Below are 19,986 nucleotides of genomic sequence, written 5' to 3' on the forward strand. Positions count from 1 at the left end.
GAGGTCACTGTCGTTAACACTGTTTGATTTAATCAGCCTGTGCAGGCAACGTGTACTTCCAAAAGTTATACAAGTAATATTTTTGAAAGTAAAGCTCTGTCAACTAGCTGCTGTGTAAACACCGAGTGATATGGCTGCCTCTCGCAATTGATATCCCTTCTCTACACACACACACACGACAGTCGAAAGCATCATATGAGACTTCGCTGATTTTTACCTAAATCTCCACAATTTGTTTTCATATTGCATAGGCATATTGACGAAAGAGAAGAATAAATAAAAAAAACAAATGCCAGTCTCTAAAAATGGCCACAAGACATTTGTCCATCTCAGAATAAAGGCTGACACTGTGCACATAAAAAATTACAATTTAAAAGTATTAGCCGGGCGTGGTGGCTCAAGCCTGTAATCCCAGCACTTTGGGAGGCTGATGCGGGTGGATCATGAGGTCAAGAGATGGAGACCATCCTGGTCAACATGGTGAAACCCCGTCTCTACTAAAAATACAAAAAATTAGCTGGGCATGGTGGCGCGTGCCTGTAATCCCAGCTACTCAGGAGGCTGAGGCAGGAGAATTGCCTGAACCCAGGAGGCGGAGGTTGCGGTGAGCCAAGATCGCGCCATTGCACTCCAGCCTGGGTAACAAGAGCAAAACTCCGTCTCAAAATCAAAAACAAACAAAAAACAAAACAAAACAAACAAAAAAAAAATCAAAGTATTAATAGGTGAATGAGAATGACACGTAGTTTAGCTAGTGCAAATGGATGTTTTCTATTGAAATAAGACTCCAGTGCAACGTCTCTGTGATCTTTAGTTGCGATCTGTAAGATATTGTTTTAAAAATTACTGGTCTGCAAGCCTGGTCTGGCTTGCCATGCTGTAGAATTTAGGGATTTTTAACAAAGGCACTTAGCTAATCAGTAAGTAATTATGACACAGTTGCTGTTTGTCTTTTTCCCCAAATAAAAATCTTTAGAGATGATGTCAGGGATAAAAAGTTTAATCTTGATCAGGAAATGTTTGAGTACATGGAACAGAACACACTGAAATAAGAAAACCAAGAGGAGAATGTATTAGAAAGGCACAGATAGTCTCAAAGGAGCCAGGGGTTGAAGGAATGCCCACACTTCATAAGTAATGACAACTTGAAGCTGGGAAATCAGAACCAAAGATGCATGATCTCTGCCCACACCCTCCTTCCTGCCCCGCCCTGCTTTCCCTCCCTGAGCCAAGTATTTCCTTTTTCCTTTTTCCCTCTACATCCATCTATTTCCTTTCACAGTTTGGCCCTCTCTCATTTAGTAAACTCCAGGCCATATAAGCCCCAACTTTTCACTCCAAAACCCAAGAATGCTGCAGCTAATTGATTCAGCAAAGCCACAGATGGTCTCTCTTGGGTCAGGTGTCCATTTAGTTCAATCAGTTTTGCCCAAGTAGTAGGAGATGGAAAAAGCTGTTCAAACGTGGGTGCCAAACTCACGCCTGTGGGTGAGGAAGGCATTTCTCTGCAAGGGATCGGACAAGAACTCCAAGCAGTTTCTGCTACAAAAACATTCACGGAAAGCTAAACTTGTGTCTTTTTCCCTTTATCAAAATAATGCATGTCAAAGACGATATTCTCTTCTACACCACTTGTCTATTTCATCATCAATAATATTGACAGAAAATAAAAGGAAACTACCAACAAACTTCTGATGAAGGTTTCATAATGCAATTCCTATCGGAAAATGCCTGACTGGTAAATGAAGGAATGGAGAGAGAAACACGAACAAAATGCCATCCATCTTGCTCCAGTTTGTCGCCAAGTTGAATAGTTTCTAGTTTTAGAATACCTTCCCACAGGCTGGGCACAGTGGCTCATGCCTGTAATCCCAGCACTTTGGGAGGCTGAGGCAGGTGGATCACGAGGTTAAGAGTTCCAGGCCAGCCTGGCCAATATGGTGAAACCCTGTCTCTACTAAAAACACAAAAAATTAGCTGGGCATGATGGCGCATACCTGTAGTCCCAGCTACTCAGGAGGCTGAAGCAGGAGAATCACTTGAACCTGGGAGATGGAGGTTGCAATGAGCTGAGATTGCACCATTGCACTGCAGCTTGGTGACACAGCGAGACTCTGTCTAAAAAAACATCTACACACACACACACACACACACACAAGAATACCTTCTCACAGAGTAAGGTTATTGCTTATTCTATTACGAACTTCTGTGTCCTTCATCTTTGCTTGCTGCTTTTGTGCCATCTGGCCATTGTTTTAAGTAAGTTTCTGCTGAAATCACTAATGTAAATGTCCTTACTGGGGACTCAATATAGTCTATAAAATTTTGAACACAACTATTTTTAATAAAGAATAAAATGAAAATATACATTACACAGCCACTAATACTTAAACCATCTTTATTCCTTCATATGTAACTTTGAAATATGCTTGCACTTGTGATGATGTCATCAGGTTTCTATGGAAGCTTTACAAACATATTCAAAAGGAGTCGTTTCTAAACTTTAGTTTTGAGTATCACTTGCACGGCTTGTTAAAAAACAAACTTCTAGGATCCACTCCTGGGGTTTATGATTCAGGAGATTCTGGGTTGGGGTCTGAGGATGTACATTTCCAACAAGTTCCCAGGTGATGCTGCTACTGCTGGCCCAGGCACAACCTTGGAAAACCATTGATCTAAATAATACAGGCAGAGTCCTCAAATCTGGTGTCCCACGTTAGGATCCCATCAAGAATCACAAAGAAAGTCACATGTTGGGACAGAGAAGAATTACTGGAGAAGAGGCTGTTTTGTTTATTTTGCATAGTCAGCACAGAAAATGATTATTAGCATTCTTAGAAGATGTATGTCTTAAGTAACCCTTTAATTTTAAAACATAACCTTTATCCTTTGTTCAAATCGGGTCTCCATAAAGAGACATGAACACAAGCGCAAGCATATCTCCATAAACAGACCCTATATGTTCTCTTCCTGAGAGTTGGCCCGAATTAAGGAGACTTCACACACGTGGATTAATATGAAGATCAACTCTTGTCACCTGCAGCTGAATATGGTAAACATGAGTTTGAAAGGGTCACCTTCAATAGGTGCCTTTTACACATGGCAGAAGTAACAGAAATTGGCTTTTAAAATATAGAATGGGAAAAATATGTGCCTATTTTTGTTCAACACTGTATCTCTCATGCCCAAGATGACTACTGGTGTGCAGTAAAATGCTCAATATATGTTTTCTGAATTAAGTACTAATGCATTCAGTCTGAATTCAAGGGAGGAAAAGTCATGTATTTCATTCACCTAAATACCTTGGCTTTGTTTTTATGTCTACAGAGATAGACTTGTAGAAAAAGAAAACTGTAACTACATGGGAGAACTGGAGTATTTTTACTTTTCAAGACAATACACGATATCCTTTCAGTTTTCTACAACTCTAATAAAACTTTCACAGCTGGGCTTCCTTTCACAACAGCAAATGCTTGCATAAGAGGAATAATGGCAATACCTGATCCCAGGAAACTGGACCACCCTCAGACTCTTTGTCCAAAGATGAAGAGAAATTAGAATAGTCCTGATCATGGGTTATTGCATTGTTTTGTTTCCTTTGAAGTTGCTGGATTTTATCCTTTTTGATACAGGTACTTCTGGTCCAGAGAGTGTTGAGGAGTTGGTCTAGTTCTAGAAATTTCATATAAAATCTGGTGTCACATAGAATATAGACAGGTCAAGTTCAGAATAGTCACAATTTCATGTTGTCACAGCATAGATATTCCCTTACAAAGATATTCTCATCTTTTTTAAGCTCTAGAGATGACAGAATGGACATTTTCATCAATGAAAATGCCTTCCATGGAGTCAAGTATATTCTTTTTCTATAAAAAGGTAAATTAAAGATGAAACTGAACTAATCCTTAAGAAATTATTCCCTTGAGGCATTATACATTCTTAGTAGGTTAATTATTACTTTAGTTAAGTCAATCAAATTGTTCTCCTTTTAAATATATAAGCAAAAGAGAGAAAAGCCATGAAAGGGAGACAAGATTCTAGAAACACTCTAGACCTTGTTTTCTAATGCAATGTAAAGATGATGACCACAAAATAACCAGAAAACAAAGAAACAAAATGGCAGGAATAAGTCCTCACTTATCAATAATAACACTAAATGTAAAAGGACTAAACTCTCCAATCAAAAGACATAGACTGGCTGAATGGATTTTAAAAAAAATAAGCAATTGATCTATTGCCTGTAAGAAACAAACTTCACCTATAAAGACACACATAGACTAAACATAAAGGGAATGGAGAAGGTATTCCATGCCAATGGAAGCCAAAAAGAAAAAGCAGAAGTCATTATCCTTATATCAGACAAAATAGATATCAAGACAAAGACTCTAAGAAGGGGCAAAAGTCACTATGTAATGATAAAGGTATCAATCTAGCAAGAGTACTTAATAATTTTGAAAATATATGCACCCAACACTGGAGCAACCAGACAGATAAAACAAATATTATTAGAGCTAAAAAGAGACACAGGCCACAATCCAGCAAGAGACTTTAACACCCAACTGTCAGCATTAGACAGATCTTCCAGACAGAAAATCAACAAAGTAACATTGAACTTAATCTGCACTGTAAGACCAAATGGATCTAATAGATATTTACAGAACATGTCATCCAACAGCTGCAGAACACACATTCTTTTCTTCAGCACATGGGTCATTCTCAAGAACACATCATACATTAGTTCACAAAACAAGTCTCAAAATATTTTTAAAAAATTAAAATAATATCAAGCATCTTCTCTGACGACAATGGAATAAAACTAGAAATCAATAACAAGAAAGACAAACATTTCATGTTCTTACTTATTTGCGGAATCTAAAAAAAAAAAAAAACAATCGAACTCAGGGACATAGAGAATAAAAGGATGGTTTCTAATGGTTAGAGAATGTATTGGGGGGAGGGGGGCAGTTAATGGGTATAACAAAACTAATTAGACAGAATGAGTAAGACCTATTATTTCATAGCACAACAGGGTGACTATAATCAATAACTTACTTGACTATTAAAATAACTAAGAATATAATTGGACTATTTGTAACACAAAGGATAAATGCTCAAAGGGATGGATACTCTGTTCTCTATAACGTCATTATTACACATTGCATGCCTGTAGCAAAACATTACACTTCATGTACCCCATAAATGTATACATCTGCTATGTACCCACAAACATTGGAAAAAAGTAAAATGAAAAAAAAAGATCAAGAATTTTATATCCGGCCGGGCGCGGTGGCTCAAGCCTGTAATCCCAGCACTTTGGGAGGCCGAGGCGGGTGGATCACGAGGTCAAGAGATCGAGACCATCCTGGTTAACATGGTGAAACCCCGTCTCTACTAATGGTGCAAAAAATTAGCTGAGCATGGTGGCGCGTGCCTGTAATCCCAGCTACTCAGGACGCTGAGGCAGGAGAATTGCCTGAACCCAGGAGGCGGAGGTTGCGGTGAGCCGAGATCGCGCCATTGCACTCCAGCCTGGGTAACAAGAGCGAAACTCCGTCTCAAAAAAAAAAAAAAAAAAAAAAAAAGAATTTTATATCCAGCAAAATAATCCTTCAAATTGAGGGTTTTAAAAAAAGCCATTCTCAGGTAAACAATGAATGAGAGAATTTACTGTTAGCAGACCTGCCTTGTAAGAAATACAAAATGAAGTTTTTTAGGCTGAAAAGAAGTGACCCAAATTTACTACTTGGGTAAAGTTCCCATTTTGTTCAAGTCCGCTCCAAGAAATGACTAGCACTGAAGATGTGAAAATGTGGATTAATATAAAAGTCTCGGTAAATATATTTTTTTCTCATTTGTTCTCTAAACTTAATGAGAAAATAGGCTTCTCTTTCAAAGTCAGAAACATAATAAGGATGCAGATCACCTCCACTACTATTTAATATTTTATTAGGGTTATTAACCAATGCAATTAGATGAGAAAGTAAATAAAAGTATGATTATTTTATTTAAATTAATTTATTAATTAATTTAATTATTAATTTATTAATTTAAATAAAATAATAGATATTAATATTAATAGGCAAATAGATATTAATAGGCAAAACTATTTAGAGATAATATGATTATATATCTGAAACCCCTAAAAATCAATATAAGGATAATCATGAAGCAGGTTATAAAATTAACCTTTAAAAATTAGAAACATATATATATGTATACACACACACACACACACACAAACACAAAGATCAACTAGAAGATACAATGAAAGAGGACCTCATTTAAGAGAGTCAAAAAGAATGTTAAAGGCATAGGTATAAACATAACAAGAAATGCTGAAAATCTATAAATATTTTTAAAAGCAAATCTTTCTCTTTTGAAGGATGTATGGCCACTGTGTTATTATTTTAAAGACCAGCAAATTAGAGTGTAAATAATTCATTCTTACGTTCCCTTAAGAACCTCAGTAAGATAAGTGGTAAGGAGAGGAAGTTTTTCTATTATAGGATTATTACACTAGTAAGAAAGAAATGAGAGTCAGAAGATCACCATTTTATAAGCCCGAAATAATCAATCAATCTAGGCAACTATCATCAATTACTTACAACTTCTGAAAAAGAGATGACCAGGTGTTATATGCTTCCTAATGGAAGGTACTAACTATAAAACCGATAAGCAACCCTATCAAGCCTCTATATATAACAACCCCTAAACATGAAACACAGTGCACAGAAATGCATGACAGATGACCAGAAATGCAATCAGCAAATTCCAGATGCAAAACAACCCCCTTGTTTTCAACAAAAAAAAACTTGCAACAAAATAGAGAAGGTGGAAGAAGTGTGACAGGTATAAAGGAAACTTAAGGGACATACCAACAATTTACATTTTTTGAACTTTATTTTGATCTTGATTCAATCAAAAAATATTTTTTAAAAAAATTATAAAAACATAAACACTGACTGAATTTTTTTTTTTTTTTGAGATGGAATCTCACTCTGTCTCCCAGCCTGGAGTACAGTGGTACCATCTCGACTCACCACAACCTCTGCCTCCTGGGTTCAAGCAATTCTCCTGCCTCAGCCTCTCGAGTAGCTGGGACTACCAGCACGTGCCACCATGCCAGGCTAAATTTTTTTGTATTTTTAGTAGAGACGGGCTTTCACCATGTTGGCCAGGCTGGTCTCGAACTTTTGATCTCAAGTGATCACCCACTTCAGCCTCTCAGAGCGCTGAGATTACAAGCGTAAGCCATGGCACCTTGCCTGAATTTTTTATCATAGTAGGGAATAGTAATCAATTTTTTACTCATGATACTGATAATGACGCACTTTAAAAAAAAAGATCCAGCTGGGCACAGTAGCACACTCCTGTAATTCCAGCACTTTAGGAGGCAGATCACTTGAGGCCAGGATTCAGAGACCAGCCTGGGCAACATAGTGTGACTCCGGTCTCTACAAAAAATAAGAAAATTAGCTGGGCATGGTGACACACACGTGTAGTTTCAGCTACTTAGGAGGCTGAAGCAGGAGGCTTGCTTAGGCTCAGAAGTTGGAGGTTACAGTTAACTATGATCCCACCACTGCACTGGAGCCTGGGCAACAGAATGAGACCCTGTCTCTAAAAACAACAGCAAAAATCCATCTCAGGGGCATTTTGATGTATAGTTTAATAATTAGTCATTTCATTTTTAACGTCTTGTCAAGTACAAAGAAAGGTGCAAAACAAACCTTCTAATTCCAGTTCTGACATCCCATTTCATCCTGGAGACCCAAAAAGCAGGAAGTCAGGAATGCAACAGGATGGCTATTTCATGTTACTTCTATTTGAAATGAAATGACTTTTACGATTTCAAGGAAACTGCTGCCAAATATCTTGCACAATTTGGAACACGATTCCTCCATTCTACAAGACAGTCTGTTAGGCCTGGCCCAGCATTACGTCCCAAATAAGAAACTATTCAGTGACTATTTAAGGAAGATTGTAAAATCTCTTCCTCCCTCTACATCCACAATTCCAATCGCTTAGAAATAGACCAAATCCATGTTTTTGCCTCATCACCACATAGCCTTCATAGCACGCTTGCCTTGAAAGGCCACCGAAGCTGTCTGACTTCATGACTCAATAAAAATGGTATTTAAAACATACCTGAATGAATTCAGTCATCAAGAGCTTCAGTCTTTGCTTTCGGCAGGGTTTATTTAGTAGGTATGACTTCAAAGTTAAATTCGTGAAAACATCCTTACCTGATAGGTGGAGGGTATTCGTACGATTCAACGAACTGAATATGTACTCTGTGAAGTAGTCTGGGGAAGGCAAGTTCCCCTGTCCCAGACAGACGCCCTGGAGGGACAAAGTAATGATGCTGGCTGCCAACTGAGGCAGCGTATTTTCATTAGCACCTTCGCTGCTCACGATTCCAGATTTTTTCTGCAGTGTTTTAGTTTCCATACACTGAAATCAGATACAAAACAAAGAGAAAATTGTAACTTCTGAAGTTATTTTGATTCAAACACCACTGGAATTTCCCCCAAAAGATAAAAAATAGTTTGCCTAAAAGAAAATTGAATCATTTGGAGAAATATGACGATCATCTTTCTCCTGTCTCAGATACAACTCTATTTGGAAATGGTTTATCTACGATAGCACTGAATTTTCTAACCCTCATCCCATTGGTCCTTATTTATCCAGCGTTTCTCACTATCTCTCCCACCCTTCCCGGGCCTTTTTTTTTTTTATGGAGTTTCACTCTTGTTGCCAAGGCTGGAGTGTAGTGGCATGATCTCGGCTCACTGCAACATCTGCCTCCTGGGTTCAAGTGATTCTCCTGCCTCAGCCTCCAAAGTAGCTGGGATTACAGGCGTGCACTACCACGACTGGCTAATTTTGGTATTTTTAGTAGACACGGGGTTTCACCATGTTGATCAGGCTGGTTTCAAACTCCTGACCTCAGGTGATCCACCCACCTCTGTGTCGCAAAGTGCTGGGATTACAGGCGTGAGCCACCACACCCGGCCTCACTATCCTCTTAAAGATGTGTTTTCTCCAAGGGGACCTCCTGCTCTTATTGTTTAACACCTTTAAAACTGGTGGGTTGTTTCTCTGTCCACTTTAAGTACAGCTTGCAGGAGACTGATTTTCAAGCTGACAGTCCCTGCCCTGACTTCACACAGGCTCTGCTGCCTTGCGCCCTCACAGGGTTCTCTACGTCTCATCTACCCTTAGTCCCAAGCTCAATGTCTGCTCATTGCACACCAAACCTAGCACGCTGACTGTGTTCTGTGAACTCCCAGAAGACACAGGACCTTTTTCTAAAGTGTATACCAATTTTCCTCAATTAAATTATAAGCATCTGAAAAGCTCTCATTTTGCCTTATATCCTGTTCATAATCCCATTTGGACATTTGAGTACTCACCATATGTCAGGCACTGTCCTAAGCCCATTTCATATGAAGCGAAGGAGAAAACAAATTCATCAAGAGAGATCAAGGGAAGGTTATGGTGTCAAGGTTGCATTCTAATGACTTAGGATGAGGAGGAAAAGTGCCCATTGAACTTATTTTTTCTTAAGTCTGTATTTGAAGAGTTTGGCAGGAGCGTATTTATAACCGTGGTCCAGAGCAGAGTGGAAGGCTAAGAGTCAATTACCAAAATTTTGATAAATTTGGAGGAGTAGCCACAAGATCCATGGGTAAAAAGAACAAGTTGAAATAGAGTTTGAAGCTGATAGAAGCATGAGTCTTTCATGCAGGCTGTGAAACAATAATGGTCTCAAAACACCATTGTGGATAAAGGAGAATTCCAACCACTGTTCCCATCCCTGAAGTCCTTTGGGTGGGGTCAGGAACACCAGCCACCATGCAGTAGGCAGGGCTAGGGGAATACTACGGAGAGATCCCTGTTCATTTACCATGGAATCAGCCAACAGTGGAGAAAATTAAAGAGGTGGAAACATTGAGAGATTGAATCAGGAAGATAAAACACAGAGAGGTTTGGACAAGAAAGAAGGAATGGAGAGATATTTCTTTCTGGGCCGTCAGGGAGCTTGCCTGGATTAGGGTATCAAGCTGATTCTCTTGGGGAGCTGGTTGAGGTCCGCTCAGAGCAGCCATTAGTGACTTGATCTGTGGAAGCTGGGTCCTGTGCAGACAAAGAGCTGGAAATTCAAGTAATGATTGGCTTGGTGAGCCAGAACTCCCCCTGACCTCACACCATCTAGTCAGAAAGAACAGCTGACGTGGTGAAGTCCCAAAAGCCTCCTGCAAAGTCTGGACGGATTGATATCCTACAGAATCCTAGAATCATTGAATGAGCTCACGGATCCTTCCCAGGAACTAAAGACAGTGGTGTCATCCAGGTGTTCACTGGTCTGAGGCCTAGCAAAGGGTTATGACTCTGCAGGTGTTCAACTGTTAATGACTGAAACTAGTTGGATAACGGAGTTCTAGACACAATACTGATTTGTTCTGTTCTGGGGCTGTTTTATCTCAGAAACACTCAGAAGCCTGAGTATTTGCAGTATGTGTAGGATAACCAGAAACATGGACATACACCCCACACAATCTGCTTTTAAGTGCTGAGTTTCCATTTCATCTCCATCAAAAGGCCATAATGAGTAGGATTAAAATCTTAGCAGCCGGCTGGGTACGGCAGCTCACACCTGTAATCCCAGCACTTTGGGAGGCCAAGGCAGGTGGATCTCAAGGTCAGGAGATCGAGACCATCCTGGCCAACATGGTGAAACCTTGTCTGTATAAAAATACAAAAATTAGCCAGGTGTGGTGGCGTGCCCCTCTAGTCCCAGCTACTCAGGAAGCTGAGGCAGGAGAATCACTTGAACATGGGAGGTGGCGGTTACAGTGGGCTGAGATTGCACCACTGCACTCTAGCCTGGCAACAAAGCACGACTCAGTCTCAAACAAACAAACAAAAAATCTTAGCAGCCAATTTGAATCAAATTTGGATTATATAGATGTTGCACAGAAGAAATTATATGTAGGCACATCTCTTGGTTTAAGTAGAAAACAGTTCTGTAAAGGAACCCCTTTTTCTTTTCTTTTCTTTTTTTTCTTTTAGAAATACGGTCTCATATTATTGCCCAAGCTAGAGTGTAATGACAGCATAATAGCTCATTGTAACCTCAAACTCCTGGGCACAAGCAATCCTCATACCTCAGCCTCCTGAGTAGCTGGGACTACCAGCTCATGCCACCACATCCAGCTAGTTTTATAAATTCTATTTTTATAGAGACAAGGTCTTTCTATGTTGCCCATACTGATCTCAAACTCCTGGCCTCAAGTGATCCTCTTGCCTCAGCCCTGCAAAGTATTGGGATTATAGATATGATCTGCTGGGATGGGCCTAGGAACCCCTTTTCCTGAAGTGAAAATAGGAATTATGGCCGAACTTTGAAATTAACAGGATTAGAGCTATGGATGTGATATTCACAAAGTCCTTAGCAAAGAGCTTCTCCACTTGCTTTACCAATAAAAGAAATTAAACATATTTACAGCAAATTGGAGGATATGTTTGCTAGTTGTTAAGCTGCAGAATGCCAGAATTGAGAGCAAGAACTAAATCTGTCTATACATGTTTATGAATAATTCAGGAAAAAAGTGACTTCCCCACACTCTTCAAAATGTAATAATGGCTTCTCAATAATTGAAAAAAAAAAAACAAAACTGTGGCTTAAATAAACCTAATGTTCAGAGAACTTCATCTGCTGAGATTTCCCACTGCAAACCAGAAAACGAAAACCTAACTGAAAGGCCAGTTTTGCTAGAATAGTAATAAAGGCAACAGAGACCACGTGGGAGCTGGGAGAGAGAAAACGCATTTGAACAGATCCTCTACACAGGCAGCACAAATCAAAAGCCACAAAGGGATATCATCTAGGGCTGGCAACCATGAGTAATGCTTTTTGCAAGCTGCCTCTTCAGTGAAATAACTAATGGTAATTCATCTCTTTCAAAATGTCTCTGCCTTCTCCTTTCCCAGCCAGGAGGCAAAGCAAATAGACACCCTGCTCACCACCACTACAGCTCAGTCCCTGGAGACCGGTCAGAAAGCCCTGGGTCACACTGACTCAAGTGCTCAGAAGGACCCAGGAGAAGAAAACTGCCCTGTCACCTGGACTGCCTACCCACCCACCCAACTTCTGGCGAAAACTCCTCTTCCAATTAGTCATTACACTTCCTCTTTTGGACTCAGAATTTTAAATTTTGTCATTTAACATCTCATAACCAAAAACCACAAATATGTACCTCCCTTAGAAGTCCTTGAATGTCTTAGAAATAAATAAGGAACAAAAAATAAGGCACTAAGACTGCATCTTAGTAGCGGAGCCAGTTCGTAATTTTGCCTTCTTACCTGGCTTTGAGAAGTGTCAAAGTACTTCCTGGTGAAAGCCAAGATATCTTCTGTCTCATTCTGTGAAAGGAAAGAGGAGTCTTCATCCTGCCTGAGGCTCAGTAGACTATGTAGGTAAAATTTATAGTCTTTATTACTCATGTTGAGCTTTGAAGAACAGATCTCTTCCTGGTGAATAATGTAATAGAGAAGGAGAAGAGAAACTCTCTGGACCACTTCTTCTCTAAGCTGATCTTCAGAATTTCCTCCAGCTATTAGTAACAGTGCATCCGGTTCAAAGCACTGCGGAAGAAAACAGTAACAACAGCAGCAGCAAAAGAAACAAAGATTAACAAATAGTTCCAGAACACTAACGACCACCTGGGTCTTCAATGCTTATCATTTTATAAACGAAAAGGAAAAACGGGCAGGTCCAATAGCTAGATTCAGAGAGTTGGACTCCTATGTAACAATGATGCCCTTCTAGGGACCCTTTCTTTCCACTAAGGGTAATTTCCTCTCTACAATTACAGTGGCCACAGGTTGTTGATCTGTCGCCTTGTAGAAAACAGATTATTCTTTGGCTTTTAAATTGATGCCCATTTGCCTTGAGAACAAAATCCAAACTCCTTGCAATCTTCTCTTTGGTTTGGCTCCTGTCTACTCTACCCTCCTTTCTCCTAGCCTTGGTCCAGCATTTCATTAAACTCCTGCCCTGTAATCTTACGTCAACTTCACCAAGTTCTTTCCCATGATGTTCCAGGTCTCCTTGTTCCCCTCATTTGTCAGGTTTCAGCTTAAAATATCACCCTCTCATGATGCCTTCCTAAAGATTCCCAGCCTGTGTTCCCTAGTACAGAGCTATCTGATAGACATACAAGGCAAGCTGCAAATATGAGCCCCATATATCCTTTGAAGTTCTTTAGTAGCAAGGTTATAAAAAGTAAAAAGAAACAGCTGAAAATAACTTTTGTAAATATTTTAACCTTATATATCCAAGATTAAATTATTTCAGCACGTAATCAAAATTTTTTTGAATTAAGATATTTTGTGTTTTTCTTGTTGAACAAAGTCTTTTAAAACTGGTGTCCATTTTACACTTAGCAGCACATCTAAATTTGGATGAGCCACGTATCAAGTGTCCAACAGCTACATGCAGGCTAGTGGTTACTCTGCTGGACAGCACAATTCTGGAATGCACCATGAAACAAAATTTCTTCATAGCACTCATACTCTAAAATTGCTTTGTTTACTTGTTTATTTTCTCTCTTCTCTATGACAACCAGTGGTCCATTAAGGGTAGACTTCATCTCCTTGGCACACAGTTCTATCCTCAGCATACGGCACAATATCTGGCACTTAAGAGTTATAAAAATTTAACGAATGACGTCCATCTGCCCCTCTTCTATCCTATTTAGGGAAATTGCTAAAAACGATTTTGTTGAAGGGAATTGGAACATACTACCCCAAAATATGCCACTGTGGCATATTCTTTATTTTGAGCTGAAGGCAACCGAGAAACAGCAGGTACAGGAAGGATTCTCTGCCCTTCCCCTTACTATCTAAAAGCAGGACATATGTTTCCCATGAGAAAGGATTCCTTGCTGTATCAGCAAGAGGAGAACATTGTTATCACTGGAAAGGGGGAGTTAATGCTGAGATGAACCTATACAAATAAACCTTACTAAAATAATTCTCCATTGGTATAACTGTTTTAAAAATTATTTTGGTTTTCCATGTAAATTTCCTAGTCACTTTCTAACAATTTACCATCTCTAGTCCAAACTCCCTTTTTTTTTAAACTCTTGTCACATCCCCACGATTTATTACTCTTTGTTAAAATGGTATATAAGCCCCTCCTTCTTTGGGGTTTTCACTTTTTCTACGATGTCCCTATGCTACATAAAAATATTAACATCAAATAAAATTTGTATGCTTTTTCTCGTTAATCTATCTTTTGTCCATTTAGTTCACAAGCCCCAGCTGCAGAATTTAAAATGTTAGAGGAAGAGTCTTTCTTACCCTACACTGTGATGCCTTATTTGTTTTACAAACCACAAGTACATGCCCAGCACCATTAATCTGAGACATTTACGTGACATAAGGAATTTGGATAAATGCTGTGGGACAGTGAGAAAACAGACACAGGAATTGTGGACTGGAAGCTTTCTCAGGAAGAGGGAAGCTACCTTTCCTTGGAGGCAGTTGGGAAGCTCCTAAGAATTCTCATAAAACATGAGAAGCAGCCAGAGGACACAGCCTCAGAGTGAAAGCATTGAGAAATTCCTGTCCTGAGTCCCAGACAGATTTGTCCCATGGTGGGGATATTGTACTACAACATCTTTTAATCTAGTCTTCTTTGAAGTGGAAGTTTTGGGGGCTCTAATTCCAGGTCTGCTGTATAACCCACTGTGTAGCATCTGCGATATAATCATCTGAGTCAGAAAGAAACAAATGTCATCTATCTCCAAATCAAAGCATAATCACATTCTCCATAAAACCGTACAGATTTAATCCCCTTCTGACCCCAACTACAGGGCGTCAAGAACCCAGGGGTTCCACCAAGACCAACTCTCAATATAGACATTAGGCTCCACCTCTAAAACCTCAGCAACCCTTCTCTGCTCCCTAAGTAGCCCAGAAGAAGAGTCCACATCTTATTCTCAGCAAACTGACACAAGAGCAGAAAATCAAACACCACATATTCTCACTCATAGGTGGGTGTTGAACAATGAGAACACATGGACACCGGGAGGGGAGCACTACACACTGGGATCCATTGGGGGGAAATGGGGGAGGGATGGGGGGTGGGGAGGTGGGAAGAGATAGCATGGGGAGAAATGACAGATACAGGCGAGGGGACGGAAGGCCGAAAACCACACTGCCATGTGTGTACCTATGCAACAATCTTGCTTGTTCTTCACATGTACCCCAAAACCTAAAATGCAATAAAAAAAAAATTAAATAGCTGCCAAAAAAAAAAAAAAGTCCACATCTTGGTAGCTGATGGCAAGGCAAGACCCAAAAGGTGAATCTGTTGAAACAAAAGAGTAATAAAGCCATTATTTGTACCAAATGAGCTCCTGAAACCAAACTATTGGTATTATTAGCTACAATTTGTAGGTAGCCATATGCCCAGCAAAGTGCAGAGTAACTTTGCATTCAGTTATTCCTTGGTGTATAATTGGTTCTGAAAAATGCATAAAATCATCAATTCTTTGATAGTAAGGACCCTATTAAGAGTAAAAAACAAAATGTTTCCAGCCTATGTAATAATCTACCAACTATTTCTAAATATTTTCGTTATATAACATAAAGCCATTAGAAGATCAATTACTCAATTATTTAATGCACCATGGATTAATGGATAAATTAGGTACAGTATTCAAGGGTACTACAAAGAATACATGAATTACATCTTTCTTCATGAGAAAAGTTTACTCATAGAATATGTGAAAACCAAGACTAAAGTGAGTAAGAATCTTGCCCAAAGCCACACAGCTAATGGCGGTGAGCGTTGCTAGTCTCAATTCTGCTCTTCCAAGAATAGGTCTCATTCTTTGATTTCTTTTGTGCCATGGAGAACACAGGCTGTGGACCCACCGACATACCTGATGGGTAACCCCTTCAACCAGTAATTTTCTCTCCCTTCCATTTGATGAGACAAGATGTCACTTAGATGGCTAAGAGATTGGTCCAAATCTAACATCCATCAGAATAAGAACATGGTACAACCAGAGCACTGAATGAGTTTATGTTACACTTTCAAGTGCTACTCAGGTTGCTTGATGGGGCTGGGTAGGTAGAAAGAAGAGTGCCTGTGATGTAAGAAGCAGGACATTCATGAGGCCTGCCACACACATGTGGCAGGGCTTGGGGGATGAGCACATGGCAGAGCGTGTAGCCACCTTTCAACCCATCTGAGATGCTGAGACTCCTGTCCAAGCATCACTCTTCCTCAGTGTCTTTGCCATGTACCTTTCCAGGGTTGAAATTGGCATGCATGGCACAGAACAGCAGAGAACAGGGTCCTCACTGTAACCATGCAGGTGGGCATTCCAGAACTATGTATAAAAGGCATACGACCTGGAAGGTACAATTGGTTTCTGGCTTTGGAAAGCTTGAAACAGTCGTAGAAGTATCTTCTCTGGTCTGAACAGAGATTTCGGTAACCTTGAATAAACAGGTGTTGCTTCACATTTGCTTTATTTTGAGGCCTGCTAAATTAAAGCTTAACTGTGAATCAAATAACAATGGGCTGGAAACTTTGCTCCCTTTTATATTTGAATCTTAATTTATTTTAATACAGAAGGCAGTGGCCTGAGGAAAGAATACATGTGAAAGCCTCAGAAAAGCTAACTTAAAATAAGAATTTTCCTCCCCTGGACATAGATATGACAAAAAGCATTACTGAGGCTGCCGGATGAGGGCAGAGCTGGAAATTTCAGTTCATCAGCACTAGATTTGTTTTTGTTGTTAATGATTTAAAAGCTGGCTCAGTTGTGTTTGGGAGAGGATGTTTAGCAAAATTTTGCAAATACTGCTACCCCACAGGCATCAAGATCTGTCCAAGGCTGCTCCCTCTGGTGAAGCAATTCTTTGTTTAAGAAGAATGGACTCATTCAGGAATAATCCATTGATTTTCCTTTTAATCTTGTCAGGTTGGGGAATAAGGTTTAAGGAGGGGAAAAAAACCTAGTAGACTCTGAGAATTGGTTTTAATGACTTTATAAGGAAATAAACTTTGGGAAAAGACTGATTAAAATTCAAGGAGAGGCTCCCCTTACAAGCTAAACAGGCTACTCGGATACTTGGTAGTAATTATCCACCACATCCTACAGCTACGTTACATGGCCTCCCTAGTCTTGAAATACAGCATTGCTTATAATCTATGCCAGGTAAGAGCTTCAGTGGACAAATAGCAGCATGGTAGCTGTCTTCTCCTACATTAATAAGACAGCTGTCAGGCCTCCAGGATAAATTTCAGGGGTTTTAGACTGAAAGATGTTTAAAATTGAATTTTGAGTAATGGGTAAATCTTACAGAAATCTAAGAACTTAAAAGTCACTGTCCTCTTTATAAAGACAGAGACTGTCCTCTTTCAATTTATTAGGTTTCTATAAGGTCTTTTTTTGGGGAGGTAGCTAACAATTGACTATAAATGTAAGAGAGAAAGCATATTTCATTTTTTCCTCACAAAGAGCTGGAAGGATGTTGGTGATGACAGGTACTGGCTCTTTAGGGTCTATACTAGTTTAGTGGCTTTTCTGACTAACACAAAGTTTTTAACTGAGAAGGGTTAAGAAAAAATTGATAGATAAGACAAAGCTAGGTGTTTTCCACACTTTATTCCATGACAGTTATGCCAAATGAGTCAGTGGCGAGGGCCACGTGTGAATTAAATGGAGACCTTTAAAGCAGTAGTTCTCTCCCTTGAAGGTGTCTAAGAATCACCTGGAGAAACTGGTTTAAAATCCTCAGACTCTAGGACAGTGGAGCGGGGCCTGAGGCACAGGCAGGTGGGAGATTCTGAGGAATGGCACTGCTCTAGTGTCCCTGGAAAAGGAGGAATCAGACATTGCTGTGAGGTGCAGGGAACAGAAGGAACTTGAGCTCCTATATCTGACTTTCTGCATGTGTGTCCATGAGGTCCTCAGAGATCTGATTCCTAAGGAGAACATGTGTGTCCATGAGATCCTCGCAGACATTTTCCTGGGGAGCACACATGTATCCATGTGATTTTTCACAGCTACCTCCACAGAGGCATGTATCTGTCCATGTGACCCTCAGAGGTCTGTGCCCCAAGGAACACGTGTTTGTCCATGTGCTACTCACACATCTCCCCGAGGAGGGGCTCCTTATCTCAGCCTTCCAGGCGAGGAAGCTGAGGTTCCTCATGTCCCAACAGTAGAAGGTGCCAGAAGAGGGCTCTTTTCCTTTCAGAAACCTGTGTAGGGCTATGGTTCTCAGAATTACTGAAGTGGAATGTATTGTTTGGGAATTATTTAATCCCTCATGAAGTTCATTAAAACTATATTCTGACCCCTCTCATTAAAGAAAGAAAAAGCCAGGATCAGCCAAGAACTCTTCATTTTCAAAGACTGCAGCTTGACTGAATTTATTTTAAATGTGCAATGCTCTCGGATACTTCAGATTGGCTTTTTTAAAAATTCACTTTTTACACAGACCTAAAACTGGAAGCATGTTTTCCTCCCCACAAATTCAAGATACCCACTTCCCTCTTTCTTCAGACATGTAGGGATATGAACAAGCTCCCTTAACCTCTGTTTTTACCACAGAATTTGTGGCATGAACCCTGACTGTCAGCAAAGTCCCTCAGTGACAGAATAGACTAGACCCTAAGCTGAAGCCCTGTGGTTTCCGCCATAACCGGGTGTTTGTGAAATCAACAGGACTCCGTTTCCTCTCTCTTGTCATGAGCGATGGGACACATTTCCTAAGCTTCTCCCTGATGGGTGATTCAGGTGAACTGAAGCCTTCTGAACAGGTAAAGCTGAGATTAACTTCTCAGTTTCTTTCCTAGAGAAGGAGGGTAAAGCTATTCAAGATGGTGTTTCAAATCCTAGGGATGGAACCCATTCAAATGGGGACCAAAGCAGCTAAACCCCTGATGATGTCACAGAAAACAATAAATACAGAACAATCCTTCCCCCAGCCCTGAAAATGGAGAACAATTCTGCATATTTACCTTCTCCCCAGCAAAACTAATATTGGACCAGCCTTCATAAGGCACTTCACGTCATTAAAGGAGAACATTCCCCTGAAGCGAATCCTCAGAGGACATGAATAAGAGATGACTTCTGGTTATTTCCAGTGGGACATCTTGTGTTGCTCTCTATATATATTAATGTCATCACAGATGACTTGCCTATTATAACACATTTCCTCTGGGAACCATTGGGTATTTTAATAATTATTGAATTATTTATTGCTCACGCAAAGCAGAGAAAAAGTCTCTGTGATCAAGATATCTTCTGTTAGGAAGAAACAAAACACCTAGTCAGAAAATGTTCCCCTCCCCCAACCCCCTCCCCCCTCAGAGCTATGCCTGATTGAGAAGTCTACCAAAACGTGTTTTGGAGACAGTTATTAACTTTTGTTTTATTTACATAGGCATGCTTTCATTTATGCTTTTAAGGGTTCATCCTAAATAATCCTGTGGGTAAGTAACGGGATGGTGGAGTATGTCTCATCTTTTTCTGCAGTTATTTAAACACATGAGCTCTCACCTCCTACCATCCTACCCCACCCTCCCTAATGAAGATTCTCAGCCACCACAGATGGCATATTAAAGTGACCCAGAGATACTTTAAAAAATTCTGTCCTAGGCAAGTAAAATCTCAATCTCTAGAGGATGAAGCCCAAACATGGGTATTTTGGGAAACCTACTCAGCTGATTCCAGTCAGGGTTGAGATTGACTTTGTAGCCTAAGATCAGGCTGTGAATCAGGCCCCAGGAGCCATGGGTCTGACTTCAGCTCCACCTACAGCACCCGTCACCCCAGCTCAGATTCCTCATCTGTAAGAAGATGATTATCTAATCATTAACTACGATCTATGCATAATATTAGAAAATGCCATGCCAAGAGAAACTACTCAAAAATCTAACACTGGACA

General features: G+C 40.0%; 1 protein-coding gene across 5 annotated transcripts in view; it reads right to left on the bottom strand.

Moving 5' to 3' along the window:
- Nucleotides 1–19,986, bottom strand: part of SLC39A12 (solute carrier family 39 member 12) — a 90,239-nt gene that overhangs the window by 57,144 nt on the left and 13,109 nt on the right. For all 5 annotated transcript variants that reach the window (XM_074404969.1, XM_074404968.1, XM_074404970.1 and 2 more), the window contains exons 3-5: nucleotides 12,370–12,651; nucleotides 8,247–8,454; nucleotides 3,500–3,672 (exon numbers count right to left, since the gene is read on the bottom strand). In XM_074404969.1, the coding sequence (XP_074261070.1) occupies nucleotides 3,500–3,672; nucleotides 8,247–8,454; nucleotides 12,370–12,651 (663 nt within the window). The remainder of the gene's footprint in view (nucleotides 1–3,499; nucleotides 3,673–8,246; nucleotides 8,455–12,369; nucleotides 12,652–19,986) is intronic.

Source organism: Saimiri boliviensis, chromosome 8, assembly GCF_048565385.1.
Source record: "Saimiri boliviensis isolate mSaiBol1 chromosome 8, mSaiBol1.pri, whole genome shotgun sequence".
Taxonomy (NCBI): domain Eukaryota; kingdom Metazoa; phylum Chordata; class Mammalia; order Primates; family Cebidae; genus Saimiri; species Saimiri boliviensis.